Source organism: Schistocerca cancellata, chromosome 4 (genome assembly GCF_023864275.1).
Source record: "Schistocerca cancellata isolate TAMUIC-IGC-003103 chromosome 4, iqSchCanc2.1, whole genome shotgun sequence".
NCBI classification, from domain to species: domain Eukaryota; kingdom Metazoa; phylum Arthropoda; class Insecta; order Orthoptera; family Acrididae; genus Schistocerca; species Schistocerca cancellata.
In genome coordinates this window covers 776,687,994-776,711,086 of record NC_064629.1, presented here as the reverse complement: position 1 = coordinate 776,711,086, position 23,093 = coordinate 776,687,994, and the positions used below count along the sequence as shown (strand labels likewise).

Here is a 23,093-nt window from a genome sequence, read left to right as displayed (position 1 = left end):
AGAAGAAGGGATCGGTTGGTAGGACATGTTCTGAGGCATCGAGGGATCACAAATTTAGCATTGGAGGGCAGCGTGGAGGGTAAAAATCGTAGAGGGAGACCAAGAGATCAATACACTAAGCAGATTCAGAAGGATGTAGGTTGCAGTAGGTACTGGGAGATGAAGAAGCTTGCACAGGATAGAGTAGCATGGAGAGCTGCATCAAACCAGTCTCAGGACTGAAGACCACAACAACAACATGAGCTTCAAAGTCATTTGCACGGCCTAACCCAGGAGAAAAAAGGGACGAAAATGTCGTAGACAAGGAATCCAGTTGAGCATAAGGAATAGCGTGAGAGACAATATTGACAGAGTCATCTTCGGAGAACCCAAAAATGCGAAAGGCATCAAAACCAAAAAGATTTTCTGCGTTGCTCTGGTCGACCACAAATATGGGAACAGTGCGAACGACGGATTTGTAAGATACCTCAGCATTAAACTGTCCCAAGAGAGAAATCTTCTGTTTATTGTACGTCCGTAATTGCCGAGTGACAGGGGACAGGAGTGGAGAACCCAGCTGAAGATACGTCTGAGAATTAATTATAGTGGCAGCAGAACCGGTATCCACTTACATGCGAACATCTCGAACACGGATTTGGACAGTGAGGAATAACTTCCCTGAAAGGGAAGAAGTGCAATTGACAGACAACACAGAATCAGAATCAGCGTCATGTTCATGAACATCATGTATGCGGTCGGATTTACAAACGGAAGACACATGACCTTTCTTTTTGCAATTGTGACACACAGCCCAACGTTGGGGACAATCCTCGCGTGAATGTTTCGTAAAACACCGCGGACATGAAGGAAGTTGCCAGGGATTTTGCTGCAGTTTCTTAGTGGGTTGTTTAAGGCTAGGCCGAGGCTGCGCGTGGGAGTGTACTGCGGCCACGTCGGCCGGCGGGGACGCGCCGCACGCGTCGTCAACAGCGCACAGAGGTTGTATTTCCCCGACGTCACCCCACGCTTCTATTTGCGCCCCAGCGGCGCGAGAAATTTCAAAAGACTGCGCAATGGAGAGAACTTCATCTAGAGTCGGATTCGCCAACTGAAGGGCACGTTGCCGAACTTCTTTGTCGGGCGCCGACCGGATAATAGCATCCCGTACCATGGAATCGGTATAGGATTCTTTGTGAACGTCAGTAACAAATTGACACTTTTGACTGAGGCCGTGAAGTTCAGCAGCCCAAGCGCGATAGGACTGATTTGGTTGTTTTTGACAATGATAAAAGGCAACACGAGAGGCTACCACATGTGTTTGCTTTTGAAAATAGACAGACAGAAGGGAGCACATTTCAGCAAAGGACAAAGACGCAGGATCCTTCAAAGGAGCCAATTGCGACAACAACCGATACATTTGAGGTGAAATCCGGGAAAGGAACAGAGACTTACATGGTTGTTCGTCCGTGACATGAAATGCCAAGAAGTGCTGTCGAAGACGTTTTTCATAATCAGACCAGTCTTCCGCCGTCTCGTCGTAAGGTGGAAAAGGAGGTACAGCCAACGACGAGAAACGCCCCGCATTTGACGCCGCGACGAAATCGCGAATCGCCGCTGTTAGAAGCATTTGCTGTTCAAGGAGATTTTGCAAGAGCTGCTCGACAGTAGCCATGTAACCCTGTGAGTCAACGGTGAAAAGGAAAAATCCACTACCTCGTCGCCAATTGTTAAATATTCAAATTTAACACATATTTCGGACAACACAACAACATATATAAGTCACTGAGTAAGTTGACCTGTGTACAAGTCGGCATTCGATTAAACACTGAGTCTCAGTCTAGCGGCCGCTGCTCGGCTGGCCGCTTAGGTGGCGCAGCTGCTGCATGGCTGGCAGACAGCGCCGCACGTAGAGGACGTGCGTAATTGCATGGCGGCACTTTGAATAATCAGCGAGTCACAACAAGAAGATGGATCGTTATGGAATTCGGGGAGTAGCTGACAATTGGTTAACCTCTTACTTTAACAACAGACAGCAAAAGGTCATTATTCACAGTGTTGAGAATGGCTGTGATGTGGGGTCTGAGTGGGGCACAGTAAAATGAGGGGTGCCCCAGGGCTCAGTGTTGGGGCCACTCCTGTTCCTTATATGCCTTCTAGTATCACAGGTAAATGTAAAATATTTCTGTTTGCTAATGACACTAGTTTGGAAGTAAAGGATGTTGTGTGCAACACTGGCTCTGTTTCAAATAGTGCAGTTTATGACATAAGTTCATGGTTTGCAGAAAATAAATTAACGGTAAATCATAGTACCACTCAGTTTTTACAGTTTCTAACATGCAATTCAACATAAATATGATTAGTGAAACTGAACAGTTCAAATTTCTAGGTGTTAAGATAGATAGTAAACTGTCATGGAAAGCCCAAGATCAGGACCTTGTTCAAAAACTTTATGCTGCCATTTTTACTATTCGAATGGTATCTGAAGTAAGCGATTGTTCGGCGGAAAAATTAATCTACTTTGCTTATTTGCATTCACTTCTATCATATGGTATTATATTTTGGGGTCACTCTTCCGATTCTCAAAGGATATTTTTTAGGTCAGAGACAGACAGTTTGGACAATAAGAGGTGTATGTTCGTGAATCTCTTGTCGACCCCTGTTCACTAGTCTGCGTATTCTGATATTGGCCTCTCAATATATATATTCCTTACTGCCATTTCTTGTTAACAATATCAGCTTATTACAAAGAATTAGCAGCTTTCACTCAGTTAATACTAGACAGAAATCCAATCTGCATCTGGATCGCACTTCCATGAATCTTGTGCAGAAAGGTGTGCAGTATACTTCTGCATCCATTTCCAAGAAGCTATGACAAGAATTCAAAAATCTTAGCAGTAATCCTTGTACTTTCAAATCGAAACTGAAGAGATTCCTCATGGGTCACTCCTTCTATTCCATTGAGTTCCATGAAAAATTAAGCTGATTCCTATGTCATATTGTTGATTGCATTTACTTAACCCTATGGCTTGTCTGTTTTTGGGTCCATAAACATTTTATTTTATCTGCTATTACTTTTATGTGGTACTTTCATGTACTGACACATTCCATGACCTTGGAGATTTGCTCCTCAATTTTGTCCTATGGAACTAGACATGTAACATAAAAAAATCTGATAATTTCACTGTGACAAATATGTGTGATACTGTGTTGATGGGAACAGTTTGAAAAAACAACTAATAATGTTAAAATCCTAAAATAAGCAGAAACAAATTGTGGCAAATATAAATGATGATTATAATGAAGAATGTAGGAAAAGGTATGTGGGGGTGATATTACTGAAAAATATGAAAAAGCTTTGCTCAATTAAATTTACTGTACATGAACAGATTACACATATGTAGAATGACACACTTAAATTATTAGAAGTCATATTACGACATATTTCAGTGAACTGCTATGGTTCTTTCCACTTATCTGTTAGTGTACATACCAACTTTTGACATTTTGTGATGCTATTTTGTTGTATATAGAATGTATGTGTACTTGTAGTTGTTATTTGCACATGTGGTACAATATATTTTAAAGATATTTCTTGCTTGATATAGGTACTTATCAACATTGATTAATACTGACACTTGTACACGTGTTGAATGTGTGGTACATAACGTAGAAATGTAATAATCTGCTATACAGCAAATGATTTGAGTGTCCACTCAGTTGTGATTGCATTTGTCAAATAGATAAATAATGTTGAACATCCACTAAATTGTGACTGCATTTGTCAAACAGGCAGATAATGTTGAAGATGGCCATTCCATGACACATGAGAATATGTTAGGAACAGTCATGAGACTGGAAAGGTTAGATGAAACTTAGTTGTGGGCAGCAAATCCCACAAAATACTAATGTAAAGAATCTTCAATGCTGTACTGCACAGATTAAAACTAGATGTTGAATTATAAACAATTTAGCAAAAGGTGTAAACCTAACAGAGTGCTGTAAAGGAAATTAATTATGATTTATCTGAGACTACCTAACTTCATATATGAAACTTGTTTTAGTGTAATAATTAATAAAACAATGTGTGTCTTCCTGTTGATTAAGTTGTTTACTGTTAAGAAATCACACCTCAAATTCTATAACCTGTTTGTCTATCAATTTTTAACATTACCATTTCAGTTACCTGTTTTTATTATGTGTATATTTTGTCATGTGATAGGGAACTGTGACTCTGTGTAGAACAATTTGTTGGTGACTTGACAAAGTAAAATACTATTACAATTATACTTGATTGGATGGACATTATGATGCAGTTTTAATGAAGGAAAAGACAACAGAATGAAGATTAATGACCATGATGGTTGGTACAGGAGCAATCAGAAGAACCAATTATGAGTGAAGAGAAGAATACATCTGCTGTAAACATTTGCACTTCTAACGTACTAAAGAATTTTTTAAGGTAGGGGTAGGCAGTGAAAGTTGTAGGACTTGTTGGACTTTGTAGCTTAGGTGAGCAATTAAAAATAATATTAATGTGGAAGTTCTATTAGAACTGCAATCAGTAATCAGAGAAATTAAGAATACAGAAGATATGATGATGAAACTGTTTTGTTTGGTAGTTACTGACAGTACTGGAAGTAGTACCTTTTCTACATACAAGCAAAACCTACAGACATTGTTGTACCCCTGGGAAGAGTTAACGAAGTCAACATCATGAAAATCATTTCCCAGTTTCATTCAAAATAACTAACATCCATGCTGTGGACAAGTTATTATATTGACACTATTGATGGAGGCATGTTACAACAGGAAACTGTTATAACCTTTAAATCACTAATAAATTGCATGGACATACAAACGTAGAAACAATAGTGGGTTTCATGCTACCAACTCCGTATCTGTCACTCAACTGCCGTGCCGTGACATGCGGTCGGCGCCGTTCATAGCTAGGTGGCGCTCCTGCGCTCAGCTGAGCTGCGGAGCGCCTCTATCGCCACGTTCGCGTACTGACGTAGCAGCACTTTTAAATCTCGTGGCACTGTCACAACACTTTTCCCCCCCTTGAAAAAAAAAAGACACTCCCTTCCTTGGAGACACGGACAGTGCGGAGACATCCATGGCCTCTTGGGAGACCCTGAGAAGATCCCGCAGAGAAACACGAGAATATGGTCGAAAATGTCCAGGACGGAAGCTTGTGCGTGGAACGTGCCTCCTGGACGAGATGATGGGTGAAAACTCCGGAGCAGCATCCATAGGTGTCGTGGACCTGGGGGTATGCTCCAGCGAGATGGGTCCCAGAGAAGGCGGCGTCGCGACTGGGGCCGGTTCCGGCATACTCGGAAGCGGCAGCTACGTTGGATGCAGCGACACGCACGGGAGATCGGCAGCAGCGACAGGACTGGCTTCTCGGCCTGGTGGAGGCGAAAGAAGGGGCGGGAGATCGGCAGCAGCGACAGGACTGGCTTCTCCGGCTGGTGGAGGCGAAAGAAGGGGCGGTGGCACTGGCGTGGCCACCACTCGTGGGCACATCTGGTCATAATGGCGAACAACCATGCCGTCGTCCGTACGTATTTCACAAAGCCGGCAGCCGCGAAGAGCATTGACCACCCCTGGAATCCATTTAGGGCAAGATCCATACCCTTGTGCCCACACGTCGGCGCCCACCGAGTATTTTCCCGCACTAGGGGACACAGTACTAGGCCTGACAGGGTGAAGCTGGTGCAGTAGAGTGCGCGGTTGGCGGCCATGCAAGAGTTCAGCAGGGCTGCGATCACCCAGAGGCGTGAAGCGATAAGAACTCAGAAATTGCAACAGAGCATCATCGATAGAAAAATCAGTAAGGGATTTTTTCATCTGGCTTTTGAAAGTGCGGACAAGGCGCTCGACCTCCCCATTCGGTTGGGGATGGAAGGGCGGTGCTGTAACATGATGAATCTCTCGTCCAGTACAAAAATCACGGAAGGCCTGCGAAGGGAACTGAGGGCCATTGTCCGTGAGAATCGTGGATGGAAGACCTTCTAGCGCAAAGATTTTGGACAAAGCCAGCGTCGTCACCGCAGTGGTGGGCGATGGACATCGAACAACAAACGGAAACTTCGAGAAGGCATCAATCAACAGTAGCCAATAAGTGCCGAGGAAGGGGCCGGCAAAGTCAGCGTGCACCCGTTCCCATGGCTGCGCTGGATTAGGCCACGGAGAGGGCATTGTACGGGGTGCAGCCAGTTGTTGAGCACACTGACCACACGCAGCGACCATGTGGGTGATGTCCGAATTGATACCGGGCCAATAAACATGCCTGCGGGCCAGGGACTTAGTCCGAGAAATCCCCCAATGGCCTTCATGTAATAGTTTGAGAACATCTTTGCGAAGAGAAGCTGGCACCACGACCCGTCGAGATGTGCCATCCGTGGCCAGAAGAACAACACCCTCACGAACAGACAGACGAAGGTGCAAGGTATGGTAGTTGCGAAGGGGATCCGATGCCCGGCCCTTGGTCCTGTCCGGCCAACCCCGTTGAACAAAACCGATCACCTGATGCAGGACTGGGTCCCGCTCAGTAGCCGACGCGACCTGCGAACCTGTAAGCGGAAAACCCTCGACCGCACGACGTTCTTCCTCATCAATGTGGAAACAGAGTAGTTCATCTCGATCGAAAACCGGGTCGGGGCCCATCGGCAAACGCAACAACGCGTCAGCGTTGGCGTGCTGGGCCATGGGGCGATAGTGAATCTCATAGTGAAAACGAGACAAGTATAAGGCCCAACGTTGCAGGTGGTGAGCTGCCTTATCCGGAAGCGACGCCGAGGGACTGAACAGAGAGACCAGCGGCTTGTGGTCGGTGATGAGGTGAAACTTAGAACCATACAAAAAAACGCTGAACTTTTTTAGAGCATAAATGATAGCGAGCGCCTCCTTTTTGATTTGAGAGTAACGCCGTTGGGCATCGCTGAGGGTCTTGGAAGCATAGGCGATGGGTCGTTCCAACCCATCCTCATACCGATGGGCGAGAACAGCCCCTAGGCCATACTGTGACACGTCAGTCGCCAGAACCAAGTGCTGACCCGGACGGAATGTGGCAAGACAAGGCGCCGACTGCAAATGAGCCTTCAGGCGGACAAAAGCCTGCTCACACTCGTCGGACCAACCAAAAGGAACGTTTTTGCGTAACAGCTGATGCAGAGGATGAGCCACCGCCGCCGCGGATGGAATGAATTTGTGATAATAAGCAATCTTGCCTAGAAACGCCTGAAGTTCTTTGACCGTAGACGTCCGGGGTAGAGCGGTAATGGCCGCAACGTTCTGACGTAGAGGACGTATACCCTCACGGGACAAGTGGAAACCAAGATACCCAATGGAGGGTTGGAAGAACTGTGACTTGTCCAGATTGCACTTCAACCCAGCCGAATGCAGAACCCGAAATAGGGAACGCAAATTGCGAAGGTGCTCCTCAGTGGAGGCCCCCGTGACAAAAATGTCATCCAGGTAGTTGATGCAGCCAGGAACGGAAGCCGTGAGCTGATCCAAAAACCGCTGAAAAATGGCCGGCGCGCTAGCGACACCAAATGGTAATCACTGGTACTGATACAACCCACAAGGAGTGTTGATGACGAGAAATTCCTTGGAAGACACATCCAACGGCAACTGATGGTACGCCTCCGATAAGTCAAGTTTGGAAAAGAACTGGCCCCCAGCGAGCTTGGTAAATAACTCCTCAGGACGGGGAAGAGGATAAGTGTCAATGAGGCTCTGAGCGTTGACAGTGGCTTTAAAATCGCCACACAATCGCAGACTCCCGTTTGGTTTAGAAACCACCACGATTGGTGATGCCCATTCGCTGGAGGTAACAGGAAGGAGAATCCCTGAAGCTGTTAACCTGTCTATCTCAGCCTTGACAGGTGCACGCAACGCCATCGGAACAGGGCATGCCCGGAAAAACTTAGGGCGAGCTGTAGGTTTAAGAGTAATGTGGGCTTCAAAATCCTTGGCACGACCCAGACCAGCAGAGAACAGGGACGAGAATTCAGAACACAATCCATCCAGCTGTTGATACGGAATATCCTCAGATATGAGGTGCACATCATCATCAATGGAGAATCCAAACAACTGGAAAGCATCATAACCGAACAGATTTTCAGTGCCCGCATGATCCACCACATAAAACGTGAGGGGCCGAACAACAGACTTGTAGGCAGTGGAAGCATCAAACTGGCCAACGATAGGAATTTTCAGTTTATTATAAGTTCTCAGATTTCGCGTAACTGGAGACAAGGGAGGGGAGCCCAACTCCAAATACGTGCGAGAATTAATGAGAGTTACTGCAGAGCCAGTGTCCACTTGCATGCGAATGTCTTTATCCAGAACACGAACAGTAACAAACAACTTATTTGTTTGAGAAAGCACACAGTTAACATCCATGTCCGATGCCTCATCCTCGTCAACAGGAACTTTAGGGGACTGACACACCGAAGCAATGTGGCCTTTTTTCCTACATGAATTACACGTGGCCCAACGTTTTGGACACGCGGCCCTGTCATGCTGTACGAAACAACGTGGACAAGAAGGAAGTGCGGAACGGACCTGCTTCTGTGGCTGCTGTTTTCGCTGCGAGCGTGGCGGCTCAACGCGACGTTGTTGACGTGAGTGAACCGCCGCCACATCGTCGGTGCCCTGGGAAACAGGCAAATTGTCCGTGTAGAAAGTGGACTGTATAGTGCCAACATCACACCACGCGTCTATTTGCGCACCAGCAGCGTGAGACACTTCAAAAGATTGAGCAATGCTTAGAACTTCTGACAACGACGGGTTCGGCAGTTGTAAGGCACGTTGCTGAACTTCTTTATCAGGAGCAAGCCGTAGAATAGCATCCCTAACCATTCAATCAGCATAAGACTCATGATGAGTGTCCGTAACAAACTGACATTTCCTACTCAGACCGTGTAGTTCCACCGCCCAAGCCCGGTAAGATTGATGGGGCTGTTTACAACACCGGTAGAACGCCATGCGGGCGGCAACGATGTGGGTGTTTTTTCGGTAATAGTTAGACAATAAGTCACACATTTCTTGGAAGGACAGAGAGGCAGGTTCCTGCAGAGGGGCTAACTGAGATAGCAGCTGATAGATCCGTGGGGAAATCCAAGATAAATATAACGACTTACACATAGGAGCGTCGACAACGCTGAAAGCCAAGAAGTGTTGCCGCAAACGCTTCTCATAATCCTCCCAGTCTTCAGCGGCCTCGTCGTAAGGAGGGAAGGGAGGCGGAGAAGAGGAAGACAGACGATGAGTAATCGACGTCGACAACGCCTGAATAGCAGCCGTCAGCTGTGTTTGTTGTACAATGAGCGCTTGCAGAAGCTGTTCCATGTCTGCCCAGACACGAACGTACAATTCCCCAACGCTGGAAAAAAAATATCCGACCTCGTCGCCAAAAAGTGTTATAACCTTTAAATCACTAATAAATTGCGTGGATATACAAACGTAGAAACAATAGTGGGTTTCATGCTACCAACTACCAACTCCGTATCTGTCACTCAACTGCCGTGCCGTGACATGCGGCGGGCGCCGTTCATAGCTAGGTGGCGCTCCCGCGCTCAGCCGAGCTGCGGAGCGCCTCTATTGCCATGTTCGTGTACTGACGTAGCGGCACTTTTAAATCTCGTGGCATTGTCACAACAGATACATGTTAAAAAAAGAAGGGGAGGGGGTAGGTTGTTACCCTGATGACCTAATGTTCCATATAAAAAATACTCAGTAAAACTTACCTGAGTAGAGTTCACAATGACACCATTGTTTGATGTGACTGTGTTTCTAGTCTTCTCAATATCTCTCAGATCAACTCCACGACAACAGTCATCAATCAGAATAGTTCGGTATCCAATAGCTAATGAATCAGCAGCTGTTGCCCCTTTAACACAGAAAGGTAAACATGTCGCTAAAAATGTGATTAACTGAGAAGTAAATAGATGACTTCTCAAAAGACAAATCAATAAACAAATGACAACTTCCCTATCAAATATTTGTAGAACTCCAACAAACACATGTCTGCCAAATGTATCCAAAATTAATAACAAAGGAAAATATTTGAATTACTGGAAATGTTTAAGCCTTGCATTTGCTCCTAATAACATACTGTACAATTGATGAGATAAATACTGAAGTGTTCTCTCTTCAAATTCAATTGTCCTAGAGGACAAATGCCATAAACATCCACTATGATCAATGATGATAAAGTCCTGTACAATACTTAACACATTAGTCATTACTGCAGTTTTTGTACCTGCAGTTCTTCAGGTGAAAACTGCCTTGTCGTATCAAGCAGCACAAATAGGCTACACAAAATGACTGATATAGTTCATTATGAAACAAAACATTTGCATAGCAATATGAAAATTGTCATTAGGTTATTTTTTTTTCCAAATTTTAATGTTCATAAAAATAAATTGAAGTCTTTTGTATATTATTTGCTGTCATTTTCATTATATCAAATTTCTTTGGCACATGTTCACACTTGAATGTCGGGGAAGTTTTGAAAAGTGTAAGGATGTCCTCAAGGTGTATATTTTCTTTAACTGACAAGCTCTCACATTCACATTCAACATAAGGTGTAATAACTGATTGTTACTGTCTTCACTATAATGATAAGTACCACTGTCACTGACACTGAAATGTGAAAGTTGGTACTGCAGTTATTTTCACTCTATTATCTCCTGTGTTATTCTATTTATTATGCCAAAAAGTAGAAAAGAAGGAAGAAATTAAACTGCAGGTGGCATCAGGCAGATGTGGTGACTCAGGTATGCAGCAGAAAGAAACAATGAACACTGAAGGTTGATTGCGTACACCACGAGCATACGTAGCTACAATGGTGCCAACTACCGGGCACAAGTTACACATTCAACAAGATGTCAACTGAGAGAGAGAGAGAGAGAGAGAGAGAGAGAGAGAGAGATTCATTAGCTCTTGTTACGTAAAGCAGCAAGCTTTATCTTGGATAGAATAACACCTTTCAGAGACTTAACTGTGCAGTTAAAGAGGCTGTAACAAACCGTGAAGCAAACACAGCAGAATGAGGCCTGCCAAAACTAGTAAGGAGCAGACCATGTTCAGGCCTAACGAACAGTCTCACATATTCACCTCCTGCCCATCTCCATAAACATTGCAGTTCTCCAGCTCTGAATTCAGTTGCTCATTTGGATGAATGGTGTTCATACCGAAGCACTTGGTTCAATAATTATTGTAGTGTAGTGACATCCGAGTATTAGATGTTCCAGCACTTCTCGTGAACATACTGCTTGCTGTTCCCAAGATGACAACATCCAAGTAACCATGACCTGCTGCTTGTGGGACTTCACACTGTCTGCCACTTACCACATCACCAATATGACTGAGGGTACCATTATCCTTATCACACTAATATCATCATCACATCTGGGTGAGAGGGTCATCCTGATCACGCTGCAGGCACTTCCAGATGCCTAGAGCCTACCTGCATGGTGTGGTCATGATCAGCTGATTACATGACTTCTGATAATGCTGTTAGTTATTACTCTCATGTTCCATTGATCATTTTGCACGATAAATCATCATGATGTGAAATGAGTCATTTTACATTAATATTGCAAATTAATTTGTACATCTATCTGTACTCTAAACATCACCCCCCTCCTTCTCCTGAAATGAAAACAAGATATACAGACTGAGTCAGCAATTCCTATCTACCACCTTTTACACATAACAAACACAGAAATTCTTCTACAGAACATTAGTTGTCAAGGATAAACTTTTTCAATTTACTTTCAAATTTTACCTTGCTGTCTGTTAGACATTATATGTCACTGAGTAAGTGGTCAAAAATTTTTACTGCAGCATTGTGCACCCCTTTCTGTGCTAAATACAACCTTAATGTTGAGTAATGAATGTCATTTTTCCTTCTATTATTGTAATTATGTACCTCATTGTTTCTTTTGAACTGTAGTGGATTATTTACAACAAACTTTATGAGGGAATAAATATACTGTGAAACAGTTGTCAGAATGCCTAACTCCTTAAACAGATGTCTACAAGATGATCATGGGTGAGCACCACATATTATTCTAACAGCACGTTTTTGGGCAATGAAGACCTTCTTTCTTAAAGATGAGTAACCCCAGAACATTATTCCATATGACATTACTGAATGAAAATAAGCAAAATACGTCAACTTACTGATTTCTCTCTCCCCAAAATTTGCTGTGATTCTAAGTGCAAATGTGGCTGAACTCAATTGTTTTAGGAGTTTCAAAACGTGTTTTTCCTGATTTGAATTCTCATCAATATGGACGCCTAAGAATTCTGAAATTTCCACCCTAGGTACTATTTCTTCACCATGCATTACACTTATTGCAGTACCCCTAGAGGTGCAGAACTGAATATGACGTGTCTCTGTAAAATTCAGGGTGAGACCATTCACAGAAAACCAGTCAATGATACCTTTGACAGTTTTGTTCACCAAATCTTCTATGTCTGTATGTATACTGGGGGTGATTACAATACTGGTGTCATCTGCAAACAGAACTAATTCTGCTTGTTGTACATTAGACGGTAGATCATTTACATATATGAGAAACAGTAGTGGACCTAACCCCGTATGTGATTTCTCCCCAGTCAGAATTATGTCCCTGGATTCTTTTAGTTGAATTACTACTACATCCCAATGGGCCACTGTGGGTCATCATCATCTTCTGGAGCAGGATCAAAGATGCCTCTGCTCTTGGGCATCGCTGCAGGCACTTCCGGTGCCAAGAGTCTACCTGTATGGTGTGGTCACGATCAGCTGATTACATGACTTCTGACAGTGCAGTACAACCACAATGGGCCACTGTGGTTTATTATCATCTTCTGGATCAGGATCAAGGAGGCTCTACCACAGTGTGGGAGCATAATTTCAAGCTATGGCTTCGCCCGCAGACTAACAGCCCACACCACTTTCACCAAAATGTTGGTGCAGTGGCCTTGGCAGCCAGCTGAGCTGACAAATGGAGTCAGCAGGATTTCACCATGTCACTGGCATGAGATGTCAGTCAAGGCTGACAAGAAGATCCAGAACTATAAATGTGAATGAATAAATGTTAACTTGCTAACCATGTTTTACTAGTGCCGAAAGACACTTCACTGGTTTCACAACATCATTCAGATAACACAGAGGTTTCTGTGCTTGGAACTCCTACAATTTAGAGTCAGAAGTAGTTCTTCGGCGAGGTCTATACAACATTGATGTCCTGGAGTGATTGACGAACCAGGAAATGATGTTGCAGCGTCAGCAACAGCAATCTGACTTCTCAAACAGTCTCTACAAAATTCAGCTACAACCACAATGTGCTTAATCTGAAGAACATTTTCTACTGGCCCTTTTATATTGTCATTTTGTTATGGCCAGAACTGAATGTAGAGATTGGCATGCAATGTGGAAAGTGACTTTTGTCAAACCTGAAACATCGGTAGATCTTGTCATGATTTAGAGGTAATTGTACGGAAATTTATTTGGTACCTGTGAGATGTGAAAGCTGTAGTTTAATTGGGCATTGTGTAGCATATAGTAGAATGGAACCAGTAACTTGCTCCAGATGTTATAGTCATGCAGCACATGATTGTACCAAGTGATATTGGGCAACGATCTGGCATAAAGATTACTCAAGATTATTTGTATACGTTTTGGGTGTGATTATGTCTATTGATTTTTGCTATTGCTTTCAAACGAGGAAGTGTTTAGTTCATATTAGGTTTTCAAGTGCAAAAGTAGTAATACACTGCACAGAGATGCTGGAAACACTGTGAGCTAATACAAATAATACTGTAGCCATTCCAATGGAGTAGGCATCAAAATTGTGAGAGGATAATACTCAGCAGAGGTTGATTACTGATGAGTTATGCAAGCAACTAGAAGTCAGGTTCAGATGATGTTAAGGCAACAGTGAGTGTACTCTCCTCCTCCACAAATCCTTCAGTAGCTAACCTAATAACACCCTTCTCTGGTAAAACAACAGAGAACATGGCAGTGTTCATAAATGGTGTTTTAGCCACAGCCGAACTGAGTAATTGTTCAGATGAAACGAGTTTGCAGATGGCCAATCTACTTCTAACGGGTGAGGCTAAAACATATGTGATGTATCAGGAAACACTTAACAAAACTCACACATTTGAACAATTAGCAGATAGTTTATGGCAGAGATATTGTAAACTGAACAGCACTAGATTTTTTATAGAGAAGTTGAGCAGATTAGTGCAGAAGGCCAGTTAAAGTGTCAAAGCCTTTTCTGACAGAATTTAAAAACTGAATGTGCAGAAATTTGAATTGACACAAAATCCAGAAGCAGATTCACTCATGCACAGAGAAGTGGAAAATAGGGCTCCAGACTTCTTTCTAAGGGGAATTCCAACAGAATTTTCACGTAGAATCAGTACAGGATATCTGGATGATTTATTGCAGCAGTTTGCTTTGTCATACACTTACAGTAAATCGACACTGTTACAAAAGTATGCAATAATCGACTAATCTTTGCTTCTGAAAAAGAATGTTACTGATGTGGGAAAAGGGGACATCTGAAGGCACAATGTCGCCAGCCACAGTGTTATGGCTGTGAACACTTTGGCCACGAGGAAACAAATGTAGACACAAGAAACAGGTTAAATGAAACAAACAGAAGCAGGAGTTAAAATACAAGTGGGAATGTTTCGTCCATTACGAAACATTCCCAGTAAACCATAATCTGCAAATACATGCACAAAATTGGTTTGCTGCTTAATGGGCTTAATCAACACATGTGTAGGTCATTAGTCTAGACCTCGTGGACAGGTGCACTAACATTCCAAGGTACAAATTATGTGGAGTAGGAATTAATGACACAGAATCATTTCAGACAACACGGCTCAGCTTTAAGGTAGGAACTAAAGAGTTATGTGAGCACATGTAAGTGTTGCCAACTGTCAGACAGGGACATTGTGTGGTTCTCAGACTTGACTTCCTGGACAGACATCATGCCAGAGTTAATGTTTGGTAATGTGGGGTTGAACTTAAAAAGGAATTCATTTTCAATGGGTGTAACAACTGCCTGACTTCTAAGGTATCACCAACCACCAACTGAACTGTGAAAAGGTGCATTAAAGACAGTTTCGCATGAGAAGGTAGTACAGGCAAGTCAATTTGGGTAACCATGGATGTTGACTTAACACAAAGGGTATTATGTGTGGTTGAGCCCCTGCAGAAGATGAGGCATTAGATGTAAGGCATTGTTTTATATGAAGAAGTGTAGAGTGCATAAGCAACGTAAATGGTGAATTTGTGGTTCTGGTAAACCTGGATAATTTTGAGATGGTCAGTGTGAGTCTCTTGAAAGGATTAATACCCTCCTGGAAATGGAAAAAAGAACACATTGACACCGGTGTGTCAGACCCACCATACTTGCTCCGGACACTGCGAGAGGGCTGTACAAGCAATGATCACACGCACGGCACAGCGGACACACCAGGAACCGCGGTGTTGGCCGTCGAATGGCGCTAGCTGCGCAGCATTTGTGCACCACCGCCGTCAGTGTCAGCCAGTTTGCCGTGGCATACGGAGCTCCATCGCAGTCTTTAACACTGGTAGCATGCTGCGACAGCGTGGACGTGAACCGTATGTGCAGTTGACGGACTTTGAGCGAGGGCGTATAGTGGGCATGCGGGAGGCCGGGTGGACGTACCGCCGAATTGCTCAACACGTGGGGCGTGAGGTCTCCACAGTACATCGATGTTGTCGCCAGTGGTCGGCGGAAGGTGCACGTGCCTGTCGACCTGGGACCGGACCGCAGCGACGCACGGATGCACGCCAAGACCGTAGGATCCTACGCAGTGCCGTAGGGGACCGCACCGCCACTTCCCAGCAAATTAGGGACACTGTTGCTCCTGGGGTATCGGCGAGGACCATTCGCAACCGTCTCCTTGAAGCTGGGCTACGGTCCCGCACCCCGTTAGGCCGTCTTCTGCTCACGCCCCAACATCGTGCAGCCCGCCTCCAGTGGTGTTGCGACAGGCGTGAATGGAGGGACGAATGGAGACGTGTCGTCTTCAGCGATGAGAGTCGCTTCTGCCTTGGTGCCAGTGATGGTCGTATGCGTGTTTGGTGCCGTGCAGGTGAGCGCCACAATCAGGACTGCATACGACCGAGGCACACAGGGCCAACACCCGGCATCATGGTGTGGGGAGCGATCTCCTACACTGGCCGTACACCACTGGTGATCGTCGAGGGGACACTGAATAGTGCACGGTACATCCAAACCGTCATCGAACCAATCGTTCTACCATTCCTAGACCGGCAAGGGAACTTGCTGTTCCAACAGGACAATGCACGTCCGCATGTATCCCGTGCCACCCAACGTGCTCTAGAAGGTGTAAGTCAACTACCCTGGCCAGCAAGATCTCCGGATCTGTCCCCCATTGAGCATGTTTGTGACTGGATGAAGCGTCGTCTCACGCGGTCTGCACGTCCAGCACGAACGCTGGTCCAACTGAGGCGCCAGGTGGAAATGGCATGGCAAGCCGTTCCACAGGACTACATCCAGCATCTCTACGATCGTCTCCATGGGAGAATAGCAGCCTGCATTGCTGCGAAAGGTGGATATACACTGTACTAGTGCCGACATTGTGCATGCTCTTTGCCTGTGTCTATGTGCCTGTGGTTCTGTCAGTGTGATCATGTGATGTGTCTGACCCCAGGAATGTGTCAATAAAGTTTCCCCTTCCTGGGACAATGAATTCACGGTGTTCTTATTTCAATTTCCAGGAGTGTAGAAGAAACTTTAGAGATACTCAATGAGGATGATATGGATAGATCAACAGATAATCACAGCCTCAAGCAAACCGTCAATGCATCTGCACTAGTGCCTGGGTTCTTCACTTGAAAGACAGTGAATGGCAAGATATTGAAACTTTGTCGTTAGAATACTCAGACTTGTTTATGTCACATCGTCCATTGCCAGCAACACCTGGAACACAACATTGCGTTCCAACAGGTGGTAATACACCAATCTACAAGAAGCTATATACAATATCACAGCACCTACAACCACTGGAAGACAAATTTACAGATGAACAGCTAACTGAAGCCATTATCGAAACTTGTGATAGTCCCCAGTCAGAGAATATTGTAACTGTACCAAATAAGTCATCCAATGAAAACAATAAGTACAGATTCTGTTGTGACTACTTTTTCCTAAATGCACGCACTATAATAGATGCGTATCCAATCCTGAACATCACGGAGACATTAGACAACTTCAGCAATGTAAATATTTTTCAACAATGGATATTAGAAGTGGTTATCAGCAGCTCGAAGTACATACAGAAGACAGAGCCTATAACAGCATCCACAGCACTGTCAGTTCATTATCAATACTGCATGATGCCATATGGAGTAACAAAATGCTCCTGATATGTTCCAACACTTGTTAGACAGACTACTTCATGGGATGAAGCCAAAGAGATGTATGGTGTATCTTGCCGACATAATAGCTTTTTCCAGATATGTAGAAGAGCACTTTACATGCTTGGATGAAGTATTCAGCAGACAGAGAACAGCATGTCTTACACTTACCATAGAGAAGTGTCATTTTGTATCAGAAAAAGTTAATTACCTTACACATATTACTGGTCAAGAGGGACTAAGGGGAGATTCTCGTCTCATGTCAGTTGTGAATGATTTTGCAACCGCCTCGCACATATCACTGGTCAAGAGGGAGTAAGGGCAGATTCTCATCTCACGTCAGCTGTGCATGATTTTGCAACACCAAAGACAACAAAACAGTTGCAATCATTTCTTGGCTTATGTAATTATCATCGTAAATTTGTAAGGGGATTTACTGAAATTGTGCAACCATTAACTCAGGTACATCACAAGGGAGTTAAGTTTCAATCAATGGTCAGCAGAGCATCAGGAAGTGTTTCAGAAACTGAAGAAACAACTAATATCAGATCCTGTGTTAGCATTCCATGATTTCGAGAAGGAATTCATGCTTTTCTGTCATGCTTTGAGGGACAGTCAAAAGAAAATTGAAGACCTGCCAATGGGACCATGGAGTGGTTCCAGTCAAAAGTAATCACCATATGTGTCAAGACATTTATCCCACTGGGAGACGAGACAATCAATGCCTCTTTCGTAGAATGTGGTTGGCTGCTGGAGGATCACAGTGAAGTAGCCAGGCAGTATGGGGGATATTGTACTGTTTCCAGCCAAACCACTGCAGTGTAGCTTTCATCTGATTGGCAGTGTGAGTTGGGCATTATTGTGCACCTGAAATAATTCTGACAACCTAAGGGCAAATGGCAAAGCAAACAGTGGAAACTTCCCACATCTCCCCCACAAAAGAAATACAAAGCTGTTCACACAAGTTCCATTAAGGTCATAATGACCTTCTTCTTCGACTGCAGGGGGCCTCTCCATTCGATGAGGTCCTCGAGCGTGGAACAACACTCAGTGTGCAGCACTATTAAGACACCTTGTAGAAACTGTGACATGCCATAAAGTCAAAAACACCCACAAATGATATCTGATGGAATCATCCTGTTGCATGATAAAGCTTGCCCCCACATTGCCAATCAAACAAAAGCTATGCTTGAGTGATTTGGTTGGGAAAAACTGCAGCATCCTCCATACAGCTGGGATCCTTCACCATGTGATTTTCACATCTTTAATTAACCTGAAGAAAGACATGTGTGGACGTCAGTTTCAGGTGGACGAGGAGGTGCATGAGTGGGTGTGGTTGAGGATCTGTCAACAGTTGACTGTGTTCTACGTAACAGAATTGATAGTCTTGTCTGTCAGTGGGAAACATATCTTAATGTGTGTGGCGATTACTTTTTAATATAACCATTCTGTGATCATACAGCGGTGGGTGTTCAGTTTTCATTTCACTGGCCCTTATAGAAACAGTGCCTTAGGTTGTATTCTGAGTCTGAATTACAATGGAAAGGAACACCTGCTGGTATACATATCCTGACAGTTGAACAAGGCTGAGGAAATTACTTAACAACTGAAAAGGAGATGTTGGCAGTAATATATGGAATTACTTATTTTTGTTATTATTTGTATGGTTGAAAACTTAAAGAAATAACAGATCGTGCATCCTTGAAGTGGTTGTTAGGCCTAAAAGAACCTTCAAGTTGGTAACAAGATGGGCATCCAAACTGAGCAAGTTTGATTATGTTATGGTTCACAAGCCAGGAGTAAAGCATACAAATGCAGATACCCTTAATAGAAAAGTAGCAATATTACAGGCACTAGGCAAGTGTTGCAGGTTGGAAAAATGCACAGGCAGCTGACAGTAAATGTCAATCATTTAAAATGCAACCTCAGTTTGTAACACATAAGGGCTTACTGTGCAGGTCTGCGAAGTGCAGTCCATCCCCTGTGGTTCACATAACACTCAGAACGAAGTATTCCAACAGGTACATGACATGTACTATTGGGTCATGGGGGTAGGAGGACAACTGATAAACAAACTGCGAAAAGCTTTTGATGGGAAACACAGCTTAGTGATGGACAGAAACGTGTTAAAAACTGCATCTCATGAGTAAAGATAGAGACTGAAGTTATCAAAACTACAGTTACAGAGGAAATGGTAGGGTTTGATGTGTTTGCACCTTTCAACAGAACTCCTGCTGCTAACAAATACTTACTCATGATGACTGATCATTTTTCGAGATATCTAGTAATGGTCACAATCTCAGATCAGAAAGTTTGTACTGTTGCACAGGAAATGGTAAATAATTGGTTACTAAAGTTTGGTGTACCAGAGGGCATAATCACATATCAAGGGACTAACATTGCATCTGATCTGACGAAACAGTTACGCTATTTACTGTGAATCAAGAAGTTATGTACCAGCCCATTCCATCCGCAAACAAATGGACAAATGGAAAGAACTCATTGCACAATATTGAAAATGCTAAGTCACTACATAAATAGCAAACATGTAGACTGGGATACCTATTTAAGCTTTGTAGTCAGTGTATTTGATTAAAAAATTCACACCAGAATGGGTCTTGCACTGTATGAAGTAGTTTATAGGTGGAAAATGCCACCATCTTTTGGCATGATCCAGCCAAAATTAGGGACACAAGGTGAACTGGTCAAACTATTTGCAAAATGGTTAAGAGAAGTTTGGCAGAAGATAAAACATGCCAACATTATGGTTTTGGAAAATCAAGAGTGTATTGGGCAACATGCAAGTGAACTACTACAATACAGGATGGGGCATAGGATGTTACCACCAAACGTTTATATCCCAAAGGGCAAAACAAAAAAGTTCTTAACTAAGTATCAACGACCCATACCAAACTGTTGACAACTTCACTGGTAAATGTAAAACTACAACTATCAAATGAGACATCTGTAGTCCACGCCAGTAGAGAGAAGCCATTTAAACAAGTGATTGATAAATTACCGCAAGTTTCTTCACCATTACCAGAAAAAGAGAAGTTGATTTAAACAAGTGATTGATACATTACCGCAAGTTTCTTCACCATTACCAGAAAAAGAGAAGTTGCCTAACAAAGTAAAAGACAGACGTAATGTACCATATGAAGTTAGATCTAAGCAATTTCTGATACAGTTTCAACAAGCACAGAAGGACTCTCCTGCAGGATTATAGCCTTTTGTACCTATAACTGAAAAAACACATAACTTTGTTTTATCACGTATGTACTGTTAAAGTTGTGCTGATTCAGCTAGTTTATACACCACCATAAAATATCTGGAAGGAATCCATCAAATACCCATGGAATGGATATATACTAGTGATAAGGATTAAGAATAGAAACTGAAAGTGTTTAGTACCAGAAAAAAGGCCAGAGATACAATATAAAGCTGGATAATAAAGTTAACACACACTAAGATTAAGACCCTTATGGTTTAGCTCAAGGAACAACAAAGGGATTGAACTCTGAGTAATATTAAATTGTAAATAGAAACACGTACAGACTAGTTTAGTAATGGATAGGGAAAGTAAATTCAGGACAAATTTCTCAAAGAAGAAGGGAATATTATGCCACTGAGTAGCAAAGAGGAAGACATTAAATTTTTTCTCAAGTTCATGCCACACAGTCACTGGCAACACCAAGAAGATGTGGTGACATAGCTATGCAGCAGAAAGAAAGAATCGACATCATGAACTCAGTTACATACAGAAGCACACATTGATACATTGGCACCAATTGCCACACACAAGTTACACACATTCAGAAAAATGTCAACACACACACACACACACACACACACACACACACACACACACACAGGGAGGGGGGGGGGGGAGGAGAAAGAGAGAGAGAGAGAGAGAGAGAGAGAGAGAGAGAGAGATCCATTAGCTCTTGTTACCTCTGACTCGATAATACTTTTCAGCAACTTGACAGTGCAGTTAATGGCCTGTAACAAATTATTAAGCAAACACAGTGGAACAAGGACCAATGACCACTAGTACAGAAGCAAGCCATATTAAGTCATGATAAACAGAGTCTTACATCATTACTTGCCACACATCTCCATAAATACCACAGTTCTCTAGCTCTGAATTACACTGGACACTAGGATTGAAGCAGTTGGTTCAGTGATCATTACAGTGTAGCGATATCCATGAGTTAGATGTGCCAGCACTTCTCATGAACACGATGCTTGCCATTCCAGAGATGACAACATTCAAGTAACCACAATCTGCTGCTAATAGGACTTCACATTGGCCACTATCTACCACATCACTGATGGGGAGGACCGAGGGTCTTCCAACAGCAGTACAGCTCGTGGTACTTATTGCACTAACATCTTTATCGGTGGGTGTGAGGACCATCCAGTACCTCCGTCCCTGATCACAGCTGCAGACACTTCCAGTTGCCAAGAGTCTACCTGTATGGTGGGGCCAGGATCAGTTCACTGTACAACTTCTGGTGGCACAATAGTGCTTGATAGGTTACTGTGGGTCATCGTCATTTTATGCAGTGGGATCGATGATGCACCAGCACACTGCATGGGTATAATCTCATGCTACAGCTTTGCCTGCAGACTGTCAGTCAGCAGCCCACAAGACTTCAGGTGGACTGCTGGTGCAGTGGGTTTGTCAGCCAGCTGAGCCAACAACAAGAGTCAGTGGAATTTCACCATGTCACTGGCATGAGGCATCAGCCTTGCCTGATAAGAAGGCACATAACTTTACATCTAAATGAATAAATATTAACTTGTTAATCATATTTTATTAGCACTGAAAGACACTCCACAAGTTCCTCAACACCATTCTGACAATGCAGAGGTGTTTCCGCTTGGCACGGCTAAATATTTCTGGAGCAACTTTGTACATTAACGGAGAATATTCATAGAAGAGAAAATGCCAAGCAGAAAAACCTATGATGTCAGTTTGTGAATAACTATGTGCAGGCCATTGTTCAAGCACCTCAGAATTCTAAATGAGCCATCCCCTGTGCACAATCCCTAAAATGGAGATGTTCAATACAAAATGCAGCATTCACTCAGCAAACATTAGACAAACAATTTGCACATGGGTAACACTTTCCTTACTTGTGTACAAAAAGGCGTGCATTATTCTCCAGATCCAGTTTTCAATAGGCTTTCAGCGCAACTGAAAGGAGATGAGAGATCAGTCGAAGAGTTTCAAATACAAGTGTCCCATACTCCCCTCACTCTGCGCAGGAATTTCCCACTTTAGTATAGAGCCTTTGGTTGTGATGTGTCACTAATTTGTACATTATACTGCAAATTTTCTGTTTTCAAGTTACTGAATTTTTCATAAGCATTCTGTTATGTAGTGACTTATTTTATAACTTACAAGCTTTGACTTACATGTTATCAAACATCCTGAGAAGCCGAGTCAGAACTGCCACTTTGCCTCAGCAGTTCTTGGCAGATGATCTATATGCACCAAATACACTCCTGGAAATGGAAAAAAGAACACATTGACACCGGTGTGTCAGACCCACCATACTTGATCCGGACACTGCGAGAGGGCTGTACAAGCAATGATCACACGCACGGCACAGCGGACACACCAGGAACCGCGGTGTTGGCCGTCGAATGGCGCTAGTTGCGCAGCATTTGTGCA

The 23,093-nt window shown here is 43.5% G+C and overlaps 1 protein-coding gene across 2 annotated transcripts in view; it reads right to left on the bottom strand.

The window, feature by feature from the left end:
* The window catches only part of LOC126184600 (nicotinamidase), a 313,135-nt gene that overhangs the window by 16,050 nt on the left and 273,992 nt on the right, over positions 1-23,093 (bottom strand). For both annotated transcript variants that reach the window (XM_049927043.1, XM_049927044.1), the window contains exon 9: positions 9,741-9,883. In XM_049927043.1, the coding sequence (XP_049783000.1) occupies positions 9,741-9,883 (143 nt within the window). The remainder of the gene's footprint in view (positions 1-9,740; positions 9,884-23,093) is intronic.